Source organism: Anopheles maculipalpis, chromosome 3RL, assembly GCF_943734695.1.
Source record: "Anopheles maculipalpis chromosome 3RL, idAnoMacuDA_375_x, whole genome shotgun sequence".
In the NCBI taxonomy this organism is placed as follows: Eukaryota; Metazoa; Arthropoda; class Insecta; order Diptera; family Culicidae; genus Anopheles; species Anopheles maculipalpis.
The window spans coordinates 2814745-2832527 of NC_064872.1; the positions used below are offsets into that span (position 1 = coordinate 2814745).

General features: G+C 44.4%; 2 protein-coding genes across 2 annotated transcripts in view; both read left to right on the forward strand.

Moving 5' to 3' along the window:
- LOC126563780 (uncharacterized) overlaps nt 1-17783 on the forward strand; it is a 347215-nt gene that overhangs the window by 314545 nt on the left and 14887 nt on the right. Inside the window, exon 2 of the mRNA XM_050220514.1 lies at nt 16746-16814. Coding sequence (XP_050076471.1) covers nt 16751-16814 — 64 coding nt within the window. The 5' untranslated portion in view covers nt 16746-16750. The remainder of the gene's footprint in view (nt 1-16745; nt 16815-17783) is intronic.
- LOC126563867 (uncharacterized) lies at nt 5215-12404 on the forward strand. The gene is made up of 15 exons (XM_050220647.1): nt 5215-5329; nt 6565-6782; nt 7076-7240; nt 8000-8421; nt 8493-8603; nt 8674-8823; nt 8901-9292; nt 9371-9476; nt 9543-9932; nt 9996-10200; nt 10271-10478; nt 10544-11089; nt 11162-11482; nt 11548-11885; nt 11954-12404. The coding sequence occupies exons 1-15, from the start codon at nt 5262-5264 to the stop codon at nt 12307-12309; spliced, it is 3996 nt and encodes a 1331-aa protein (XP_050076604.1). The 5' UTR covers nt 5215-5261; the 3' UTR covers nt 12310-12404.

Sequence of the window (17783 nt, forward strand, 5' to 3'; positions counted from 1 at the left end):
CATGCGGAATCATTTTCACAGTCGCACCGAGAGAGTGAACGGGGTTAGTAGCAGCTAGCTAGTGCTCTGAGCTCACTGTGGCCACATTTTGCTAGTTATCGCGTGGATCTTCATCGTAGATATACGTGTCCTGCGGTCCGCAGGCGAAAGTGCGGCTGCCAAGTATGGTTCTGCTGATCTGTTGTTGTTTATTCAGCTGGAAAATAGAGTCTTCTCATCTTGTGGGTGTGTGTGTGTGTGTGTTTGGGTGGGAGAATGTGATGTGCAATTTGTGAAGGTGCAAGTGTATCATTTTTCCTGGCTTAAGTTAGGTGGGAATGTCACGGTCTGCATTAAGTGATGCTGTTGAAGTTTCTGAGGTGTCTTCGAGTCAGGTTAATTCTCTTTTCCTCTCTCCGTCCCAGGAGCTCTTTTCTTTGGGGCAGTGGTAGTGGTCGTTCGTGTCCGAGGTCGCCGTGCGTGATCTTGCTCTGACCTCGACCGCCACCTTTAGAGAGTGTCGTATCGGTCGGTGGCATGACAGTGGGTGTAACGGGGAACGGGGATGACGGGAGCAGGCAAGAATGTCGAACCGGGCCACCAGCATTATCACCCAGAATCTCTCAACATTCTTTATCGGTTCACGCTCACTCTCACTGTGAGCTCCCTATGTCGCATGGTTCGCTGTAATATCTTCGAGAGTTGTACATATCAGAATGGAGTGTGTGCGCGCGGATTCCCAGATGTTCCCGTCGTGTGTCCGTGTGTTTACAGTGTAAAGATCTTTTCGCTACGGTTGACCCTTCCTCCCAGCCATAAGACTGGACTGGAGGAGTCTGATAAAAGGGAAATTTTGTGATTATTGAGCGGAACAAATGTCTTCACCTGTTCTGCAGAATTGATGCAGATCAACTTATGGCAAACGGCGTGAATTGGGGACAGTGAAGTGATGCTACTTTTCGAACCATAATCTAATTTGGTGATACGTTTATGCACCAATCTGCACACGGCTGCACATGGCTTGGAGGTGAATTGATTCGTGTCAATAATTTATTTTTAATTTTGATCAGTGAAGTATATTTAATAACTGACCTGGCTCGTTACCAGACTTTGGGTGTAGTTGGTAGCATACAGAAGTTGCCAAGAATGTTTCAGGTTCACCCAGAGTTCAGTAGATAACAAGGAGTTAACGTTGACACATTTTAAAAATGTGTCTTAAATCCAACGACGATCCTGGGTAGCAATTTGATTTGAGGATTGTCCCTCTGAAGTGACTTATCCTTTAGTGGTAGACATGTTGATGTTTGATCATTCTCCAAATTAAAACAGAAACTAATAAAACCCGGCCAAAGATCATCTTCAGATGGGGTGATCAGATAGAGAAGTCGGCAGGGAACAACTCCTCAACACGTCCCGAAAAGCATTCAAGTCTCCACTGGACCTTGACTCTTCCAGGGATGTATTATGGGTAAACTTTATAGTAGTATACAAGGACAAAGACCCGCCTGTGATTCAAATACCAAATACACCGAACATAAAATACCGAAAGTAGAGAAGATGTGGTATAATTCAGCACCTATTTCGCTTTGCAAATAAACACACGACCACAAAGGTATTATTTTTATATGCCTCGCTAAACCGTACATCTTTTGCTACAACCGAAATAAATTAATAATTTACAAGGAAACGATTTTCGTCCTGACATGCGACACACGGCACGTCCCTAACTTGGGAGCGTTTATTAGCGGAAAAAAAGAAAGCACTCATTTTTTCCTCCAAAACAGAAACGAGAGGTACACAAGCGAGTTCCAGTTTCAAGAGCATGAAAAAAGAAAATGGGAGGAATCCAACAAAAAACAAAAAAATTGCCACTATCTCTTCGTATTGCTATTATTAGCCGCGAAAAAAAGTGTCGTGCACGGACGGTGGTCGTGGTAATATGTGTAAGAAATCCGATTGACCAGTTTTGTGCTGCGACTGCGAGCAGGAAGGCAATAGGCCATCATCAACCCGAGATTGGTTGGAGAGTTTTATTTTGGATCAGAGCAGAGTGAAACGGCTTGGTTCGACACTGCAACTTCACATCGATCGTACACGTTGATCACTGAATACAGAACGTCGATTGAATTACTGTAGGAAATACAGCATTCAGTGTAAAGAATGCAGACCCTCATTCAGGTGTTGGAAGGTTTATTAAAGTTTTCAAATCCACGATCCACGAACAACCGATACCGCTATCGCTTAATTAACCGCCGACAGACGAGCAGAGCTGCATCTTTGCATGACACTGGTGGACAGTGACGTGTGCGGTATTCGCGCAGCATCGTTGTACAGTACCGTCGCGTCATTGGCGTCGATTGGGATCAATTTGTAATTTCGTCCGTTCGTTTATGGCTACAGTTGGTCTCCTCTACAACTCCCCGGTCTCTACGGGCAATAAAGCGAACGTACGAGTCGTCATACGCTTACATTCACTGGCACAGTGAACGGCGGGATAATTATCGTCGTAGCTAAATTGTATGTCGTCATCGATTGTGCCGTGTGCCACTATGCTACGTACCACGGAACTATTTGCCGACTTGGTGACGCACGATCCCTCGAACTCGGTAACATCGTTGGGATTGTTTTGTGCTTGATTGTGCCGATTTTATGCAAAGGGATGGAGGGGTGGATGGATAGAATAGATGTCGTCAAATGCCAAATTGCTTTGATAGTACTGCACCGAGCGGTTTGTACCGTGTAAGAGCGAAGGCATCGAACACGTTCCACGTTCCCGGACGATTAATCGCGGTGGTCGCTGTGGGGGTTTGGTTTATATTTTTGGATACTTGTTTGGGTGCTGGTGTAGGTGTGTGTATCGGTGGGAGGTTCTTCTTCTCGTTACAAACACATTAACACACACACACACACACACACACACACACACCGCCCCGCAGAGCACTCATTTAACGCGCGAACGTTGATGGATGGAATGGAGGCGCGACAACACGACACAGTCTCGATAGACGAGACGAACGGCTTGCGATATCGGTAGGTCAGTGTTTTAGTTGACCCGATAGTGTCGCTGCGTGCTGTATCAGGGGTGGACCGTTACTCCATCGAGCACTTAATGCAGCAGTCGTTCCAGCTTGAAAGCAGCCACTGTCACGCTACTAAGGTTTTATCCTTTGCCAGCAGTGAGCCGAATGTAACCGTGTATCTGTAGAAACTGCAAGGGAACGATTGCTCCCGCAACGGTAATTATTTAGTATTCAGCTCACGAGCGCGCCGCCGTAATTCGCTTGTGATCTCACCACTGTAAGCAAGAAGTGCAGCGCGTCTATGTTGCTGCCGAGCAGTTCTCCAAATGCGCACAGTTTAGGCCACATATTTGCAGGGCTGACAAGCGTGAACAGCTGTGTGCTGTGTGTAGTAAGTGTGTAGTGGCTTTCAAAAAGTAAACACAGTGTGCTTATCCATTCTTTGCCCTCTTCTAACCCACCGCACCGGTTCCCCAGTTCCGTCGCTTATCGCAGTCACCAGCGCAAACCATTGGCAAGTGTCAGTGGCGGTGGCAATCGGTTGAGTACGGACGTTTTGTGGTTCGCTTGTTGCTTTTCGGTGCTATAATTGAATCCGGCGATGTTGCTTCTCAGCCAAACCTGGCTACCCACTGGCAGCGCTATATTAGATTAGTTTGCTCGTGTGTGTGTGTGTGAGTGTGTGCGTGAGTGGCTGTTTGTGCACCGTATAAATGGATGAAGGTGGCAATGCGCCCAGTGGGGAGGGATAGGTTTATCTACCGAACGGTTATCGGTCTGCCATATGGTGCTGCTGTTGACGCGGATTGCCAGATATGACCCAAAGCCATAGTGTGCATGGGATGTGTGTGTGTGTGTGGGTATAGTGTATGTGTGCATGCTGTTCGTGTTGATCTTGGTTGGTGGTTGGGATTCGCGTCACGAATGCACAATCTTGCCACTATTTTGTATTGAGTGAATTGTTAGAAATTGGTACTTTGTTGCTTTGTTGGCGCTTGGTTAGAGGATTAACTTTCCCTTCTACATTTCGAAAAGCATGATGTCAGGAGAAGCAGAAAAGCGAGTGTTCTTAGCATGATAATCAGTCTGGGTGAGGGTATTTTAGAGATGTAAGCAAACTCCATGTTTAGTCTTGGCAGAAGTGAGGAAGTGAGCACTAGAGCACGAGTAGTATTTGATAAGACGAAGTCCTCTATAAGCAAGTCAAGGCCTAACAGAACTAAAATAGCACAAGATACGAGAATGCATATGCACTTATGCACTCTCCGCTAATTAATTATGAAGTGTAATTGTATAAATCAATATGAACCATTAGTTCCATCCAAGTTAAGTTTCCTTCACATGCTCGCTCCATTACACATGATTCTGATCTCAATTTCATATCTGTATTCCCTCAAGTCTCCTTTCGCAAAGGTTAATGTTGCATTCTGGCGAAAAAAAGCGGAAATTAAATACATAAAAGGATAGACAAATCGGTCAAAGTATCGTCGTTTGATCCTGCCGCAAAGAGCCTGATAATTAAACAAGTGGAAAATGACGTTAAGGTGTTGAACGCATTAGCAGAATGCTTGGAATCGGTCACCCTGGGCTCTGGGTAGATTCGTACGCTTCGCCCATGGATAGCAACAGTCCCGATGTGCGCGGGAACCGAGGTCCATCGAATCGATCGCTTGTGATGACGGAGTGCTGTTAAAGTGTGCGTTTTTGTTGTTGTTGTTGTTGTGTGCGAGCTTCTGTCGGAGGGAAAACCATAACGTTCGATAGAGCAGAAGCTATCAGACCGGAAGCAGAAGAGGACCGCCAACGTACCAACCAATTGTAGTGATTTCGGATCTGCGGTGTTGATGAAAGAAGGAGACGCTAAAGCAAAATAAGAAATTATACTGTGAGTTTCGAGTGAACATGAAGTGAGTAAAGGTGTGAGTGTGTGTGTGTGTGTACATAATGCATCCGGTGTGGAGCAACGTTACAGTAAAGGGCTCGTCGCCCGCGTCAAGGCTTGCAGTGAAGCGTACGATGCAGACGGGGCAATGGTACCGATAAAGCCGCACAGTAGAACAAAACGAAAAGCGAAAAGCTGGATCAGAATCCGGACGATCTGACAAGCGAACCGGAGCAGTGTCACGAGCATTGTGAGGTGAAGAAAGAAAAAATTTGTGAAAGCATCCTTTTTTGGAGACGTTAGAGTTGTCAGCAGAGTCTGAGCGATTGCGGTTGTGTGAGTGTGTGTATGCGTGTGTGTAGAGCGGTTCATAGTGTAAAATGGGCAACTACTGTAGTTCCGGCCAGACCAAAAAGGATAAGGATAATGTATCGGAAAAGTCTGAAGAGTAAGTACTGAAAAATTTCAATACATGAACTGAAGGATTAATGATTAATTTTTCCTAATTTAAATAGAAATACGAACTACATTACAAAGCAATAAAAAAACTCAGAATAACCCCTTTTGAGTGTTTAAAGTGTAAGAAAGCGCACATGCACAGACACAGATAGAGTTGAACGAATATTAATTTTGTATGCTCACCGTTCCCTTGTCGCTGACGAGAACGTAGCCCTTTTTTGTTGGCAAAACATATTTCACACATCGACTCGACACACGGTGATGCATAGGGAGAGTCGTCGACCGGGCCTCCACGGGGTATCGATCGATCCCGGGTAGAACGTGGTTCTGAGGGGCTGTGAGACACACACTGTCGGAAAATTAAATTTTATGCCTCCATAATAACCGTATTTGCTGTGCTGGGGTGATGATTTACGTGACGATACCTGCCAGTGGTGGGCCTGGATATAGCGGTTGCGATAAGCAGCCAACAGAGCAACATGTGGTCGTGCAGTGTTTGGGTAATGGGGTTATCCATCCAAAGCTACCTGCAGTTACTTTTACCCTTAGTTTGTTTGATGTGTAGAGAAAAAAGAGCGAAAAACGTATTTTGTTGTTGTTCATTTTTAATAAAACAATACCATACGAGGCTTTCCTAATGGAGGCGCATGGTGTTTCATGTAAATGTTAACCATAACTAATTAAAGTGATTAAATGTGGGAACGCAGTTTTTTGAACTTCCTAAATGAGACTTCACAGTTCAACCAACTGCCAATTTGATTACTTTTTTTTTTCCTCGCGTTCGAAAAAATCCTAATTAATTTTTCCTTTCCCACCCATAATGGAGACGCATGGTGCTGAGTGATGATGTGCTCGAGTGCGCCGTAGATTTATTATTGATGCACGAACACGTTGGCACGATGCATCAACTGCGCGCTGTTTATCTTGGCTAAGGGTGTATTGTCGAGAGTGTGCGCCAATGTTGACGTCAACCATCACTAGACACATAATATTTAATCTGCGTAGCCACCTATCGGTATTTGCCACCTATCGGCCTCTTCGGTATTTGCGGTACCGTGCGTAGGTTAAAAGAGACGGGGTTGCCTTTTTACGTCGCATTATCATCAATCACAGGACAGGGTGTGTGTGTGTATGTGTTGATTTGATACTTGAAGTGTTACTTAAAATATTGTGAAAGAAAACGGTTTTGCTAATTAGTTTGTAATACGTTTGGTATAACTTCAGATCGCCATCCTATCAGCTGGCGGATAAGGGCAAAAGTAAGGCAAACGATGTAAAGGAGGCACCGTTAGCGGCCCCGGAAGTTACATCGGATGCTTCCGGTACGGGCCAAGTCTCGAACAGCTCCAACGCTACCAACGGTTGCAACGCACCAGGTGGAGCGGATGGAGCCAGAGCACAACCGAAGGCACTCCAGAACGTGCAATCGATGACGCTGTCGGGTAAGATGAATAATGAATAGCAGCTTGTTGGTAGCCGTCGGGAGATTTATTGATGCTGGTTTTTAGTAACTTTAGTAATGCTGTTTTTAAATAAAATTATCTCCATATATTGATAAAAAATTGAAGTTTAATCGGTCCATTGTAATACTAAACATGCCCTTTAAATAAATCTCCCAACACGTGCACATCACTGTGAAGAACAGTGTTCGAAGATAGTAATTTTTCAATCGCCAATCAACTAACCTATCAATCACAATTTGTTGCTCACTACTTGCTGCTGCTGCTGCTGCCAGATTCCACCACCAACAGCCCGATGACCGTGTCGCCACCATGTGATATACCGCTAGTGCATCAGAACTTACCGCAAAACCTGACACCACTGTACGGCAAACCGACCACCAATAGGCGAACGGACAAGTACAAAAAGATCGTCCTCTACATACTGGCAGCGGATGATGGTAAGCGTTCTGGACGAACGTTCAGCAGTATACAGTGTGTTGCATACATTTAGGAGTGAAGTCTGGTTGTGTAATTGTGACTGAAAATTGTTGTATTCTGTTGGTGGATTTCCGTAGAATAACCATTGAAGTTGCAATAGAATTTTTGAATAAACCCACCACTGTAGATTGGGAAACCAGCAACAGCTAGTATCAGGCGAGGACACGCCAAAAGAAGCTCTACAGAACGCTGTGATTGAATATGTGCCCGATGTGGCTTGCAACACCATATCCTGACCTGACCTATTTTCGTCCCAATTGGTACCCTGCCTTCCCCTGCCACCTAAAACCCCAAAACTCCCTCTTTTTCCCACCTGACAAGAACCGTAGAAGGTTAGCGGTGATGTCGAATCGTTCACCGACTGGATTTGATTCCCTTATGTCAATTATGGTTCCGATTTGCGCTGGTTAGTTTATTTATATGCTAGCAGCTTCGGTAGCAGTGACACTACTGCACAGCCCCCATCGTGTTATAGCGTCACGCTTCAGTGCGCTTCCATGACCGCGTGACCCGGCGTCGAAATCGACGTAATATCCTCCGGTGATCGAATTGACCCTTTCCGGTTCCGTGCATGTGCGGTACGAATGGAAAACAAGGAAATGAAAAAAAGAGCAAACAGGAAAGAGTTATACAAACTACAGGGACTGCATGCAACATGGATTACGATTGGGGGCAATTGATTCGTGTATTGATATCGCGCTTATCGTGCTTTTTCACAGGCTTCCAGACGGAGAAAGCTATGCTGCGGGAGGTGTTTAAGGCGCTGAATCAGAAGTGTCAGAGCCGTGGGTTCGAGCTGCACGTAGCCGATCTGCATGTCCTACAGCCGAAAGGGAACAGTTTCGATGTGAACAAGTGGTTTAGTGGGCCTCTAGAAGCGCAGGGCGGACACGAGCTGGCCGCGAACTGTTTGGCGGAAATTGCACGTCAGTCCTGTGATTCGTACCTCATACCGGTGCTGTTCCTTGGTGGTACGTTGGGTGATCCACTGCTGCCGTTGACGATCGAAAGCCAGGACTTTGTGGCTGCGCTTCAGATGGCCGAGCGAAATCCGTCGGAGCGAGCGATTTTGGAGAAGTGGTACGTGCTGGATGACAAATCGCAGCCAGCGTGCTATCGGTTGAATGCAACCGCTACACCGGTATGTAGAGGATGTATTCGAAAAGTTAAGATTCCGATTGCTTCATGCTTCTTTTGGGAACATCATTCCAGGTAATGTCGTCGGAAGAATCGCAGAAGGAGCTCGCGTTGCTGCTCCAGACGTTGATCGATATTTTCTCGAAAGAGCTGCGCGATTCCTACTTAACTACCGTTGTTGAACAGGTTTGGATTCTTGATGAACTCTCATTTTCGGAGTTAATCCTTAATGGAACCTTTTTTTTTCATCGTACAGGAAATTAACAATACCGTTCTGATTAGCCAAGAGCTTTCCAAGCGTTGTATCTGGATACAGAGCGCTGTAGCAGCACCCAAATCGGAAGGACTGTCCTCGGTTGAGGCAGAAATGGTCCGAAGGTTGAGCAACATACAGAATGATCTAAAGGTATGGTACGATGTGACAACGGCATAGCTTCCAAGCGTTACTAACTACTTCTTCCCAATTTTACTCTCTCCTCTTAGAATCAACTGTCCGAAAAGCACATCATCCGCATCCCGGCCAACATTGCCCAACAGCAACAGGAGCAGTTTGGTACAATGCTGGATACTTGTCTAGCGCACGAGATCGATTCTATCATCGACGAACACATTAGCAAGTACTCGATACCGCACTGCACGTACGGCGTCGATCGTCGTCTGTTGAGTGAGCTCGAAGAGGTGAATCGGCATTCGCGTGTGCTGAATGAAAACTGCGCCAACTTCAGTACGACCGAGCGTGTTCGTGAGTATCTAACATCGACCCGCGGCAAACCGCTCGTTGTATACGGTTCGATGGGGGCAGGCAAGAGCGTTTTCATGGCAAAGCTGTCACAAAATCTTCACACCTGGTTGCCAGAATCACATCTGGTGATGAGGTGAGGCTCGTCTAAGCTGGACGACGAAACAATAGATGCGTGATTGCAAACCTAATGGCTTTGTTTTGGTGTTTACAGGTACGCTAATCTTACTATGCAAAGTTCGGACGTTACTGGACTGTTGGGATCGATCACGGAGCAGATATCAGTATTAATCAAAGGAGTTCCGACACGCTGCCAGCATGTAAGTGGAGAAATCTTTAGACGATGTAAGGACAAAGTCAGAACTCTTCGTAACTTTCATTTACAGACCATTCCATCCTATGCTGGTGTGCTGAAATCATTGCTCGAGAGCTCTAAGCAGCAGATCACCATCTTGATCGACTCAATCGATTCACTCCGTGATGTGGAGGACCTCGATTGGTTGCCTGTTACGCTGTTGGACAACGTGAAGCTTGTGCTGACGGTTAGTTCCGCTGGCACCGGGCAAGATCTAGCAAATGCTGACAGTGTTGTTCTCCAACGTCTTCGAGAACGTATTGGAGACGATAGCTGCTTCCTCTTTCTCACACCATTCACCCAGGAGCAATGGGAAGATGTGCTTTGCTTCGGAGGAGGTGATATATACGCTGCCAATGGGGCTTTGCAGTTGCCAGAATGCTGGAAGAAGTCCGGTGAAAAGATTTCGATTCAAGCAAAGGTATGGGTTTCAGAGTGGCCAAACTTTCTCAGATGCTAGTGATACAAGGGGTTTTCTTTTTAGATTCTGTGGTGGCTCGGATGGCTTGGCATCACCAACCTTTCGGACACATCCGTATCACACATCAGTGAGCGTGTGTTTGAGATTCTAGAAGAGAAGTTTACTGCTGCCATCGTAAGGCTGATCGTTTCACTGCTGCTAGCCTCTCGAGAAGGCTTATTGGAGACAGAAATCATTACACTTATAAGGAACTCTAATTTAGTTACCGGTATGAAATGCTCTTACGTTAACGTTAGGACACTCAGTCATTTCTCAACTGTGGTTTCTTTCCCCCGTAGGATCAACTACTAAACTGTGGACGCACTTTTGCTGGAAGATGGGACCACTTTTTCTGCACAATAAGAACATTATCGTCGTAGATAGGACGCTCCGGCAGGTGGCGGAAAAGCGGTACGAGGCCGACATTAAGCAGGCGCATCGAATTCTGTACGATTTCTACGAGCTGCAACCAAACGCGTTTCTCGATAAGAAGGGCAAAGAGAAATGGTGAGTAGGACGCATTCTCTGGAGTGGAAGAACAAGATCATTTATCCAACTGTTTCCCATTCTAGTTTTAACTATAGGAAGTTTGTCGAACTGCCATACCACAAGTACAAGCTCGATGCGATGGTGACCGGAAGCTCATTTTCCAACTCTGCGTACCTGACCGATCTAGCCTGGTTGCAAGACAAACTGATCGCTACCGGATGTGTTCATATTTTAAACGACATTTGTCTAGTAGACGGTGCCACTAGTGCTGGTACCCATGTGGCGCTTCTAAAATCGTTCATCGAGTCACATTTTAAGGCGCTCAACTACGATGGCCATCAGCTGTATTCGTTACTACGTCCGGTGTTGGTAGCTGAGCGACAGCCTGCTGGGTCGCCGTACGCAGACAGTGTGATTGTGCAGCAATGGCTTGAGACGATCGATAGCAGTACTGTACCGTTCCTGGAGCGTTTGATGCTGGACGAGATGACAGTTGAGAGTGAGAAGGCAGCAGATGATAAGCTTCCAAACGTTGGGTTCGATCTGATGATGAACTTGAGCATCGAGGGATACTTTGTTATATCGCTTAGTACCGAGCGGGAAGAAATCTGCGTGTGGGATGTTGCGAAGTAAGTATTATGTCTGATGAATTTCTCTGCAAGAGGTTCTTACTAACAGTGTGGCTCATTTCTCACTTCTAGATGCCGCAAGGTACGCACACTCACGGGAGTACCCCAACCATCAGCAATCTGCCCGGTCGGTGACTATGGAGTTGCGGTACTATGCCGTCGGGAGATACGTATCATTGATCTTAACGAAGGCAAGTTCAAGGTGACGCTAAAGGGTGTGATGAACCAAAAGATGCCCTACTTTGGACTGCACGATCCGTCACATCTGGTATGTCTATCCCGCAACCGTATGTACGTGAATCTGATGAACATCGAGTCGGGCGATTGTGTGACCACGTTCAAGGCGGGTGAAGATCGCTTCCTGAACTCACTTCTAGTGTCCGGCGATGGAAGGTAAGGTGTTTGATTTCGCTAGGTACCCTCAAAAGAGCTCTCTAACGCCTGATGTTGTCTTCCAGAATTCTCGTTTGTGGTGATGAAACGCAGAAACCTTTCCCACTGCTGGTGTGGCATCTCTCGCAGAAAAAGTTACTGTACGATCTCCGCATACCGCACCATGATTTTATCACCTCACTGTCCGCGATCACGCACGAAGGATCGTACGTGTGTGTTGTGGCTAAGGAGCTGGCAGAACCGAGTCCCAACTTTATCGTGGTGTACGATCTGCAGAGTGGCACACTGTTCAAGAAGTGGAAACCGTCCTGCAACACGGTATCGCTAGCGATCTCGCAAACCAACACCTGTGTCATCGCTGGACTGGAAGATGCGAGAATTTTAATCTGGGACTTGGTAACCGGTAAGTCGTCGTGAATGTCTCCAACGACGCGCGTTTAATAAGGTAACTTACTTCTCGTATGATTGCAGGTAATTGTCGTAGTACGCTGGTAGGACACAGTGCCCCGGTGACCCTGCTAAAGATAGATCCCACAGGCAAAATTTTACTCTCGAGTGATAAGGAAGGACGCGATCTGTCCATTCGGCTCTGGCAGCTCGACAGTGGCAATCTGCTGGCCGTGTACACACCAGAGGAACGCATCACGACGTGCGAAATTCTTAGCGGTGGTTCTTATCTGGCACTAGCACTAGAGAACCGTCACAATCTGATCACACTGAAGCTTCGAGCGGGCAAAGATGGAGCACCTGCAGCCGAGGACGATCGATCATCTGTAGTATACGGCAATTCGGAACACGACGGTAAGCAATTCGATTTGAAGCAGTAAGAAAGTTGAGTGGAACGATGCCAGTAAGATTAAGAATCTCCCCATCACACAAGCGTAACGTTAGATAACGAATTGTGTTCATAAAGGACATTAGGAAAATACTTGTCCAACGCGATGTCAGGACACACGCCTGCACACTGTGTTAGCAAAAAAAAAAAAATGAAATGAATTCACCCTTTTGCACATCCATCTTCTTAAGGTTAACAGAGCCATATTGTAATAGAATTCAAACAATTCCGTATTCGGAGCGGAGTTGTCTTGTCGCGAGTATATGAATAGACGTAAGAGTCCTCACAACACAAACAAAAACTGCATGCAGCATGTAAAATTGCTTAGCGAATCAAAAGGATCCTACAAAAACGCTACCTAAAGATAGGACGCACTGTATCCATCAGACTTCGCGACGATTATCTTCCCATCAACTGAAAAGTTTTATGTGAAGATTACAGGAATGAAATTATGTAGTGATGTGTAACACTCACTGGTACTGCTCAGATACTGCTACTTAACACTTACGTTCACTTTATGCTCTGGTGAGTTTAGTTCTCTGCGCAAACCTGACTCGATCGCGAATGTAACTCGCGGCATTCAACAGAGATCGCACAGTCATCGCTCAAAATATTGTTACTATGGAGTTGGCATTGATTATTTAATCGCTCTACGAACTGGATTACTGACAGGGATTATAATTTCGCTACAAAATTGATTGTGATCGAACTATAAATATCGTTGATTATTATTTAGTTTAAGGTTAAGGATTTGCTTATTTGGGTGCATACGACTTTTGGGCGAAGAATTGAATCTGCTTTAAAAAAAATAGCTTGTAAATTATGTTGAAGGTTCACGAGTTGATTAATTTGCATTATTTGAAGTGCGGAATTGATGCTTTGTTTATAAATCAGTTGGCTGTTTTAATCCTATCATGACATTATCGAAAACATCTTTTTGAACTTCCTGAGAACATATACTGACCCAGATTAACTGTGCGCAGGTATGTTTTGAAGAACATATTTTAGTTTTGTCGATCCACAAGATTGAGAGAATTTTATTGTACTGAAAGTTTTGAATTCTCTTGAGTGCAACGTCTGACAAAAACAGGAGAAGAAAAGAAAAGTATGAAAAATATAACATATACACATTGCACAAATCCTAGCTTATCCAGCATACAACAATAGTTGTAAAACGTAACACGTAAGATATCAATAGAAGAAGCAAAAAACTAGTAGTTGTCATATCTTTACCGCATCCATTGCAACATTTAAAAAATCACAAAACGGAAAAGAAACCACACAAAAAAACAATATCTATAGTAAATTCCCATCGTTTTGATGTCGTACCAAATGAGCGAATAGTCACTAGAGAGTCATACAACTGGACACGATTTAGCAATCAGCAGTAACATGTGCAACATAATACAAATACTACTAAAGCCCAAGAAGCACGAAACATAGTTTAGGTGGTTTCCTTCAACCCTCTCACTCACACAAATATCGCCACCTGACACACATACACACTCAAAGCAAGAGTTTCAGCTAATTGAAAAAAAAAAAAAAAAACATTCTCATCTGGAATGAGAAATTGAGGCTGGTCCTTGATAATGAAATCTTGCACAGAAAACCACCCCGGCCGGACATGATGCTTCAGTATCAATTCAATGTTCACGCTTCGAACCACCTCTCCCCACTTTTCAACAGCTGTGAGACAAACCAGGTAACCTATATATATATAAACATAAATGTGTAGAGTAGGTGCTGCTGTACGGTAGAGTCCTTAGGCTCACGATCCGATCGGTGGTTGAAACTCGTTTAACCTAAGTGTGGGTGTGATAGTGTTTCAGGTTTAGTATTACCGTAACTGTACCAGGTCGAACACGTTTAGACAGTCGAATGGTAATGCATGTGTGTGTGTATGATGTATGCAATACAGACTAAAAAAACAGAACTTACACACAGCCTCTTACAAAATAATTCAATTGATCGCAAAATAGAAAATGAAATCAAAAGAAACCCACAGCGGAAGAAATAAAAAAGCTTCAAAGAAATGTGCAAACAAGTAAAATCTTATAAATATATGAATAACACGCACAAGTAAATGAAACAAGTAATCATTAGTAAAAGACAAACACACACACACACACACACACGCGCAGACAGCATACAGGAAAGAAAGACAGCGAGGAAAAGAAAGTAGCATAAAGCAACAAACCGCAGCACAACACACAATATTATGCGATGAAGAACTATCAAATTTTTATGTAAAATCTTTTAAGTAATATATTGCATTAGTTACTTTTGATTTATACATACATATAAAGAATGCGTCTGTATTTGTGTGTGTGTGTGTATGTGAGTGTATTTTCAAGATCAGAACAAGCAACAAAAACAACAACAAAACACACAAACTATATTATACGTATATATATCACGAGAAAAAAAAGAGAAAGAAACGTAAAAAAAACGGAAACATTGTATTAAGGGCGCAAAACAGCATAAACCGAGAGATGAGAAGAAAATGAATAATGACGCTGCTGATGAATGATGATGTTTCGGTTTTTTTGTTTTCGTATGAATATGTTTGAAAGAAAGAATTAAAGTTAGGCGGATAAAACTGCCTTGGCCAACCATAACCTTACCTTGCGTACAATTTTTGTTTTTGCACACCGGACACACCCATCTTCTCCTCTACGCTTTATGGTCAATAAATCTAAATTTAAAATCCGACGCTTAAAGGCTCCTGTCATGCGGCGAATCGTTTATCATCCGTCCATTATGGGTTAGTCAATTTGTGTTGTGAATGTTTTTGGTTTATAACACAACGCTAGAGAGCAGTAAACAGATGGTGAAAATAATGTGAAAATAAGTCACATGATCATCAAGCGCAAGGATAACACCATCTACAATAAACAATCTTACGGTGTGTACCGACAGGCAACGAATTATTCGGTGTGAAAGTAGTAACCGCAACAATAAAAAAAACGTATCACACCCACATGAACTATTTTCGAAATCACTACGCTTCACACGGTCGACCGTACCGAGAGCAGTGCGTCCCGGGTCGTTGTCGTCAGAACGTCTGTGCTCGTGAGATACCGTGCGTACTGAGAAAAGGGTAGACTGAACGTCGGCCCGATCGTTTCAGTATTCTGTACACGGAAAGGGAAACGGAGTGTAATGAAGTAACACTTCTGGTGAAAGTTGTTTGTTTGAGCTTAAATATTAAAGTGTTTGGTGTTTAAGTGTAATAAAAAATAAAAAATCTAGTGAATATTGTAATAAGCACAATTATTTGAAGAATAATTTATCAATGTGAATAATTTATCAATCAATCAATGTGAAATTGTTAAAATTATCGATATACTAAGTACCGCTATCGGGAATAAAGCAATTCATTGAGGAGGTGTAATGTGTATTGCATACTTTTTGGCGTAAAACGCTTAAACCATTTGAAAGTGCTGCAAATGAAGCAACCCTACAGTGAACACGTGTTGGTGGATTAAATTTTCTTCTGAAATATGACGATGTAATACTTCCTCTTTAGAGGGTAATTTTTTATGGAGTTTGTTTAAAACATGTCTATTCATATACATATTTCTTAATTCGCAAAAATAACCTAAAATAATTGTCTTAATTTAAAAGTTGAGTCACAAAAACCTGTCAAAATTAAGCGTTTTTGAAGCGTTTGGTATGCTGTCGAGAAAATCGCAACGAATTACTTCAAAAAACCATACTATCATCTCCGTGAGCGACCAAGAAGATTTTCCCACCCTCAGTATCAAGTGCACCGAACTCGCTCTCTCTCTCGCACAAACGATGTCGCTCTGCCTGACAAAACAGTCATGAAAACAGTTCAATTGAATCCACTAACGTCACGTCGGGTTGCTGGGGAAGTGCTGTAAAGCGGAACTCGGAAACGGCAGTGTGGCATAACAGACAAGGATCGGATCGGATCGCCTGGTCGCAGAACCAGCGGCGACCGAGCGTTGTGAAATCGTCGTGAGAATCGACCCGACACTGTTCGCGAGTGGAAGCAGCTCTCGGCTAGTGCTGCTTGCTCGCGCGCGCGTGTCCCATAGGCACAAGACGGAAAAGTGAATGAGTAGAAAATAAGGCGAACGGAGGAAGGCAACAGAACGGCGAAAAAAAAACCCCCTTGCCAAGCGGAAGCTGCAGCAGCCCGTACTTAGTTGTGCAGCTGGATGGACAGTGCTTGGCGTTTTCCGGAAGCTGTGCGTGTTTTTTTCGGACTGGAAAATCGATCCCACTACTAGTGCTCCTGCGGTGGTCAAGTGTGGTTAAGTGAGCAAAAGTGTGGAGCAAAGTACAAAAAGAAGCAAGAAGAAAAAAACAACGGTGGCCTCCCTTATGAAATTGTGTATCGCTTGACGCGAAGTTTGGAGAACGCGCATTTTAACGACGACGGCAAAGTTGTGTTGTAAGGAAAAATGTTGCTGCTCAAGAAAAATCTTCTCTGCTGGCTGCTCCTGTCAGCCATATTGGTGAAAACGGGTGAGCCTTTTCGGTTGGGCAATCTAAGGCTTGCTCTATGAGTACAACGCGTACGCGGGAGGTGCTGTGTCTGGGTCGGGTCACGTCAGGGGTCGCTCTAAGTAGTGTGAAGCGTCTTTTTTCTCCATTCTCCAAAGTGCAAAACAGGCCGTGACCTTTACGTACCCCGTAAGTACGTAAGCGAGGCAGCGCAGAGCAAAAAAGTGACAATCCAGAACAAGCCAGCTCACAGCGTACAAGAGATCCTGTGACATCCTTTTCGTGTGACCTCACTTTTCCACGAGCTTCTGGTCTTTGTAACTCGCGTGAGGACAAATCTCCATTTTCTGCATGCTTTTATCTACAAAAAAAAAATGGGGCCAAAGCATTCGAGTGTGTGAGCAAGCTCTCCACATCGTCGTTATCGGTGACATTCCGGGAGGGCTTTTAAGGGCTGGTCGACACGGGAAGGTCGTTTAGGGATTTCTTATTTATTTTGTTTTTGCACACACGGGCAATGTGTGCGTGCGTGTGTAAATGGGCCCGCGCTCTTCGGGTGTGTTTGTATGGGTGAGGGAGCGCTCTCACGTGTTCTCTCACGTGTGGCGCGAATCCTGAACGTTTCGGCCGAATCTCTCGCAACTGTATTCGGCTCCGTCCTGGACACCGCGGGACAGCTGATTTTGAAATGTTTACATCGCTGTTTTTCCCGCTTGTTTCATCAGGTGTGAGAACGAAGACGCGCCCAACGTAGTATTAGGGAGGCGTTTAGGAGTGGCAAGTCCCAAAAGTTGGGGTAAAATATGAACATGTTCTTCTATGCGTTTTTGAGTACGTAAATGGATAGAATTTGTAAACATTTTGCATCGGAAAGTTTATAAATATAATCAAATTTTTCTAATATGTTTCTAAAACTCTATCGAAGTTCAAGTAAACGATCACATAATGGAACAAATAATCCACTCTTTTCAGCTACCTATACGTTATATA

Excerpts from the sequence above, each read along its gene's own strand:
- LOC126563867 (XM_050220647.1), top strand. The coding sequence starts at position 5,262 with ATGGGCAACTACTGTAGTTCCGGCCAGACCAAAAAGGATAAGGATAAT. Across the intron at positions 8,824-8,900 it reads ACATACAGAATGATCTAAAG|AATCAACTGTCCGAAAAGCA; the intron begins GTATGGTACGAT and ends CTCTCCTCTTAG. Across the intron at positions 10,201-10,270 it reads GAACTCTAATTTAGTTACCG|GATCAACTACTAAACTGTGG; the intron begins GTATGAAATGCT and ends TTTCCCCCGTAG.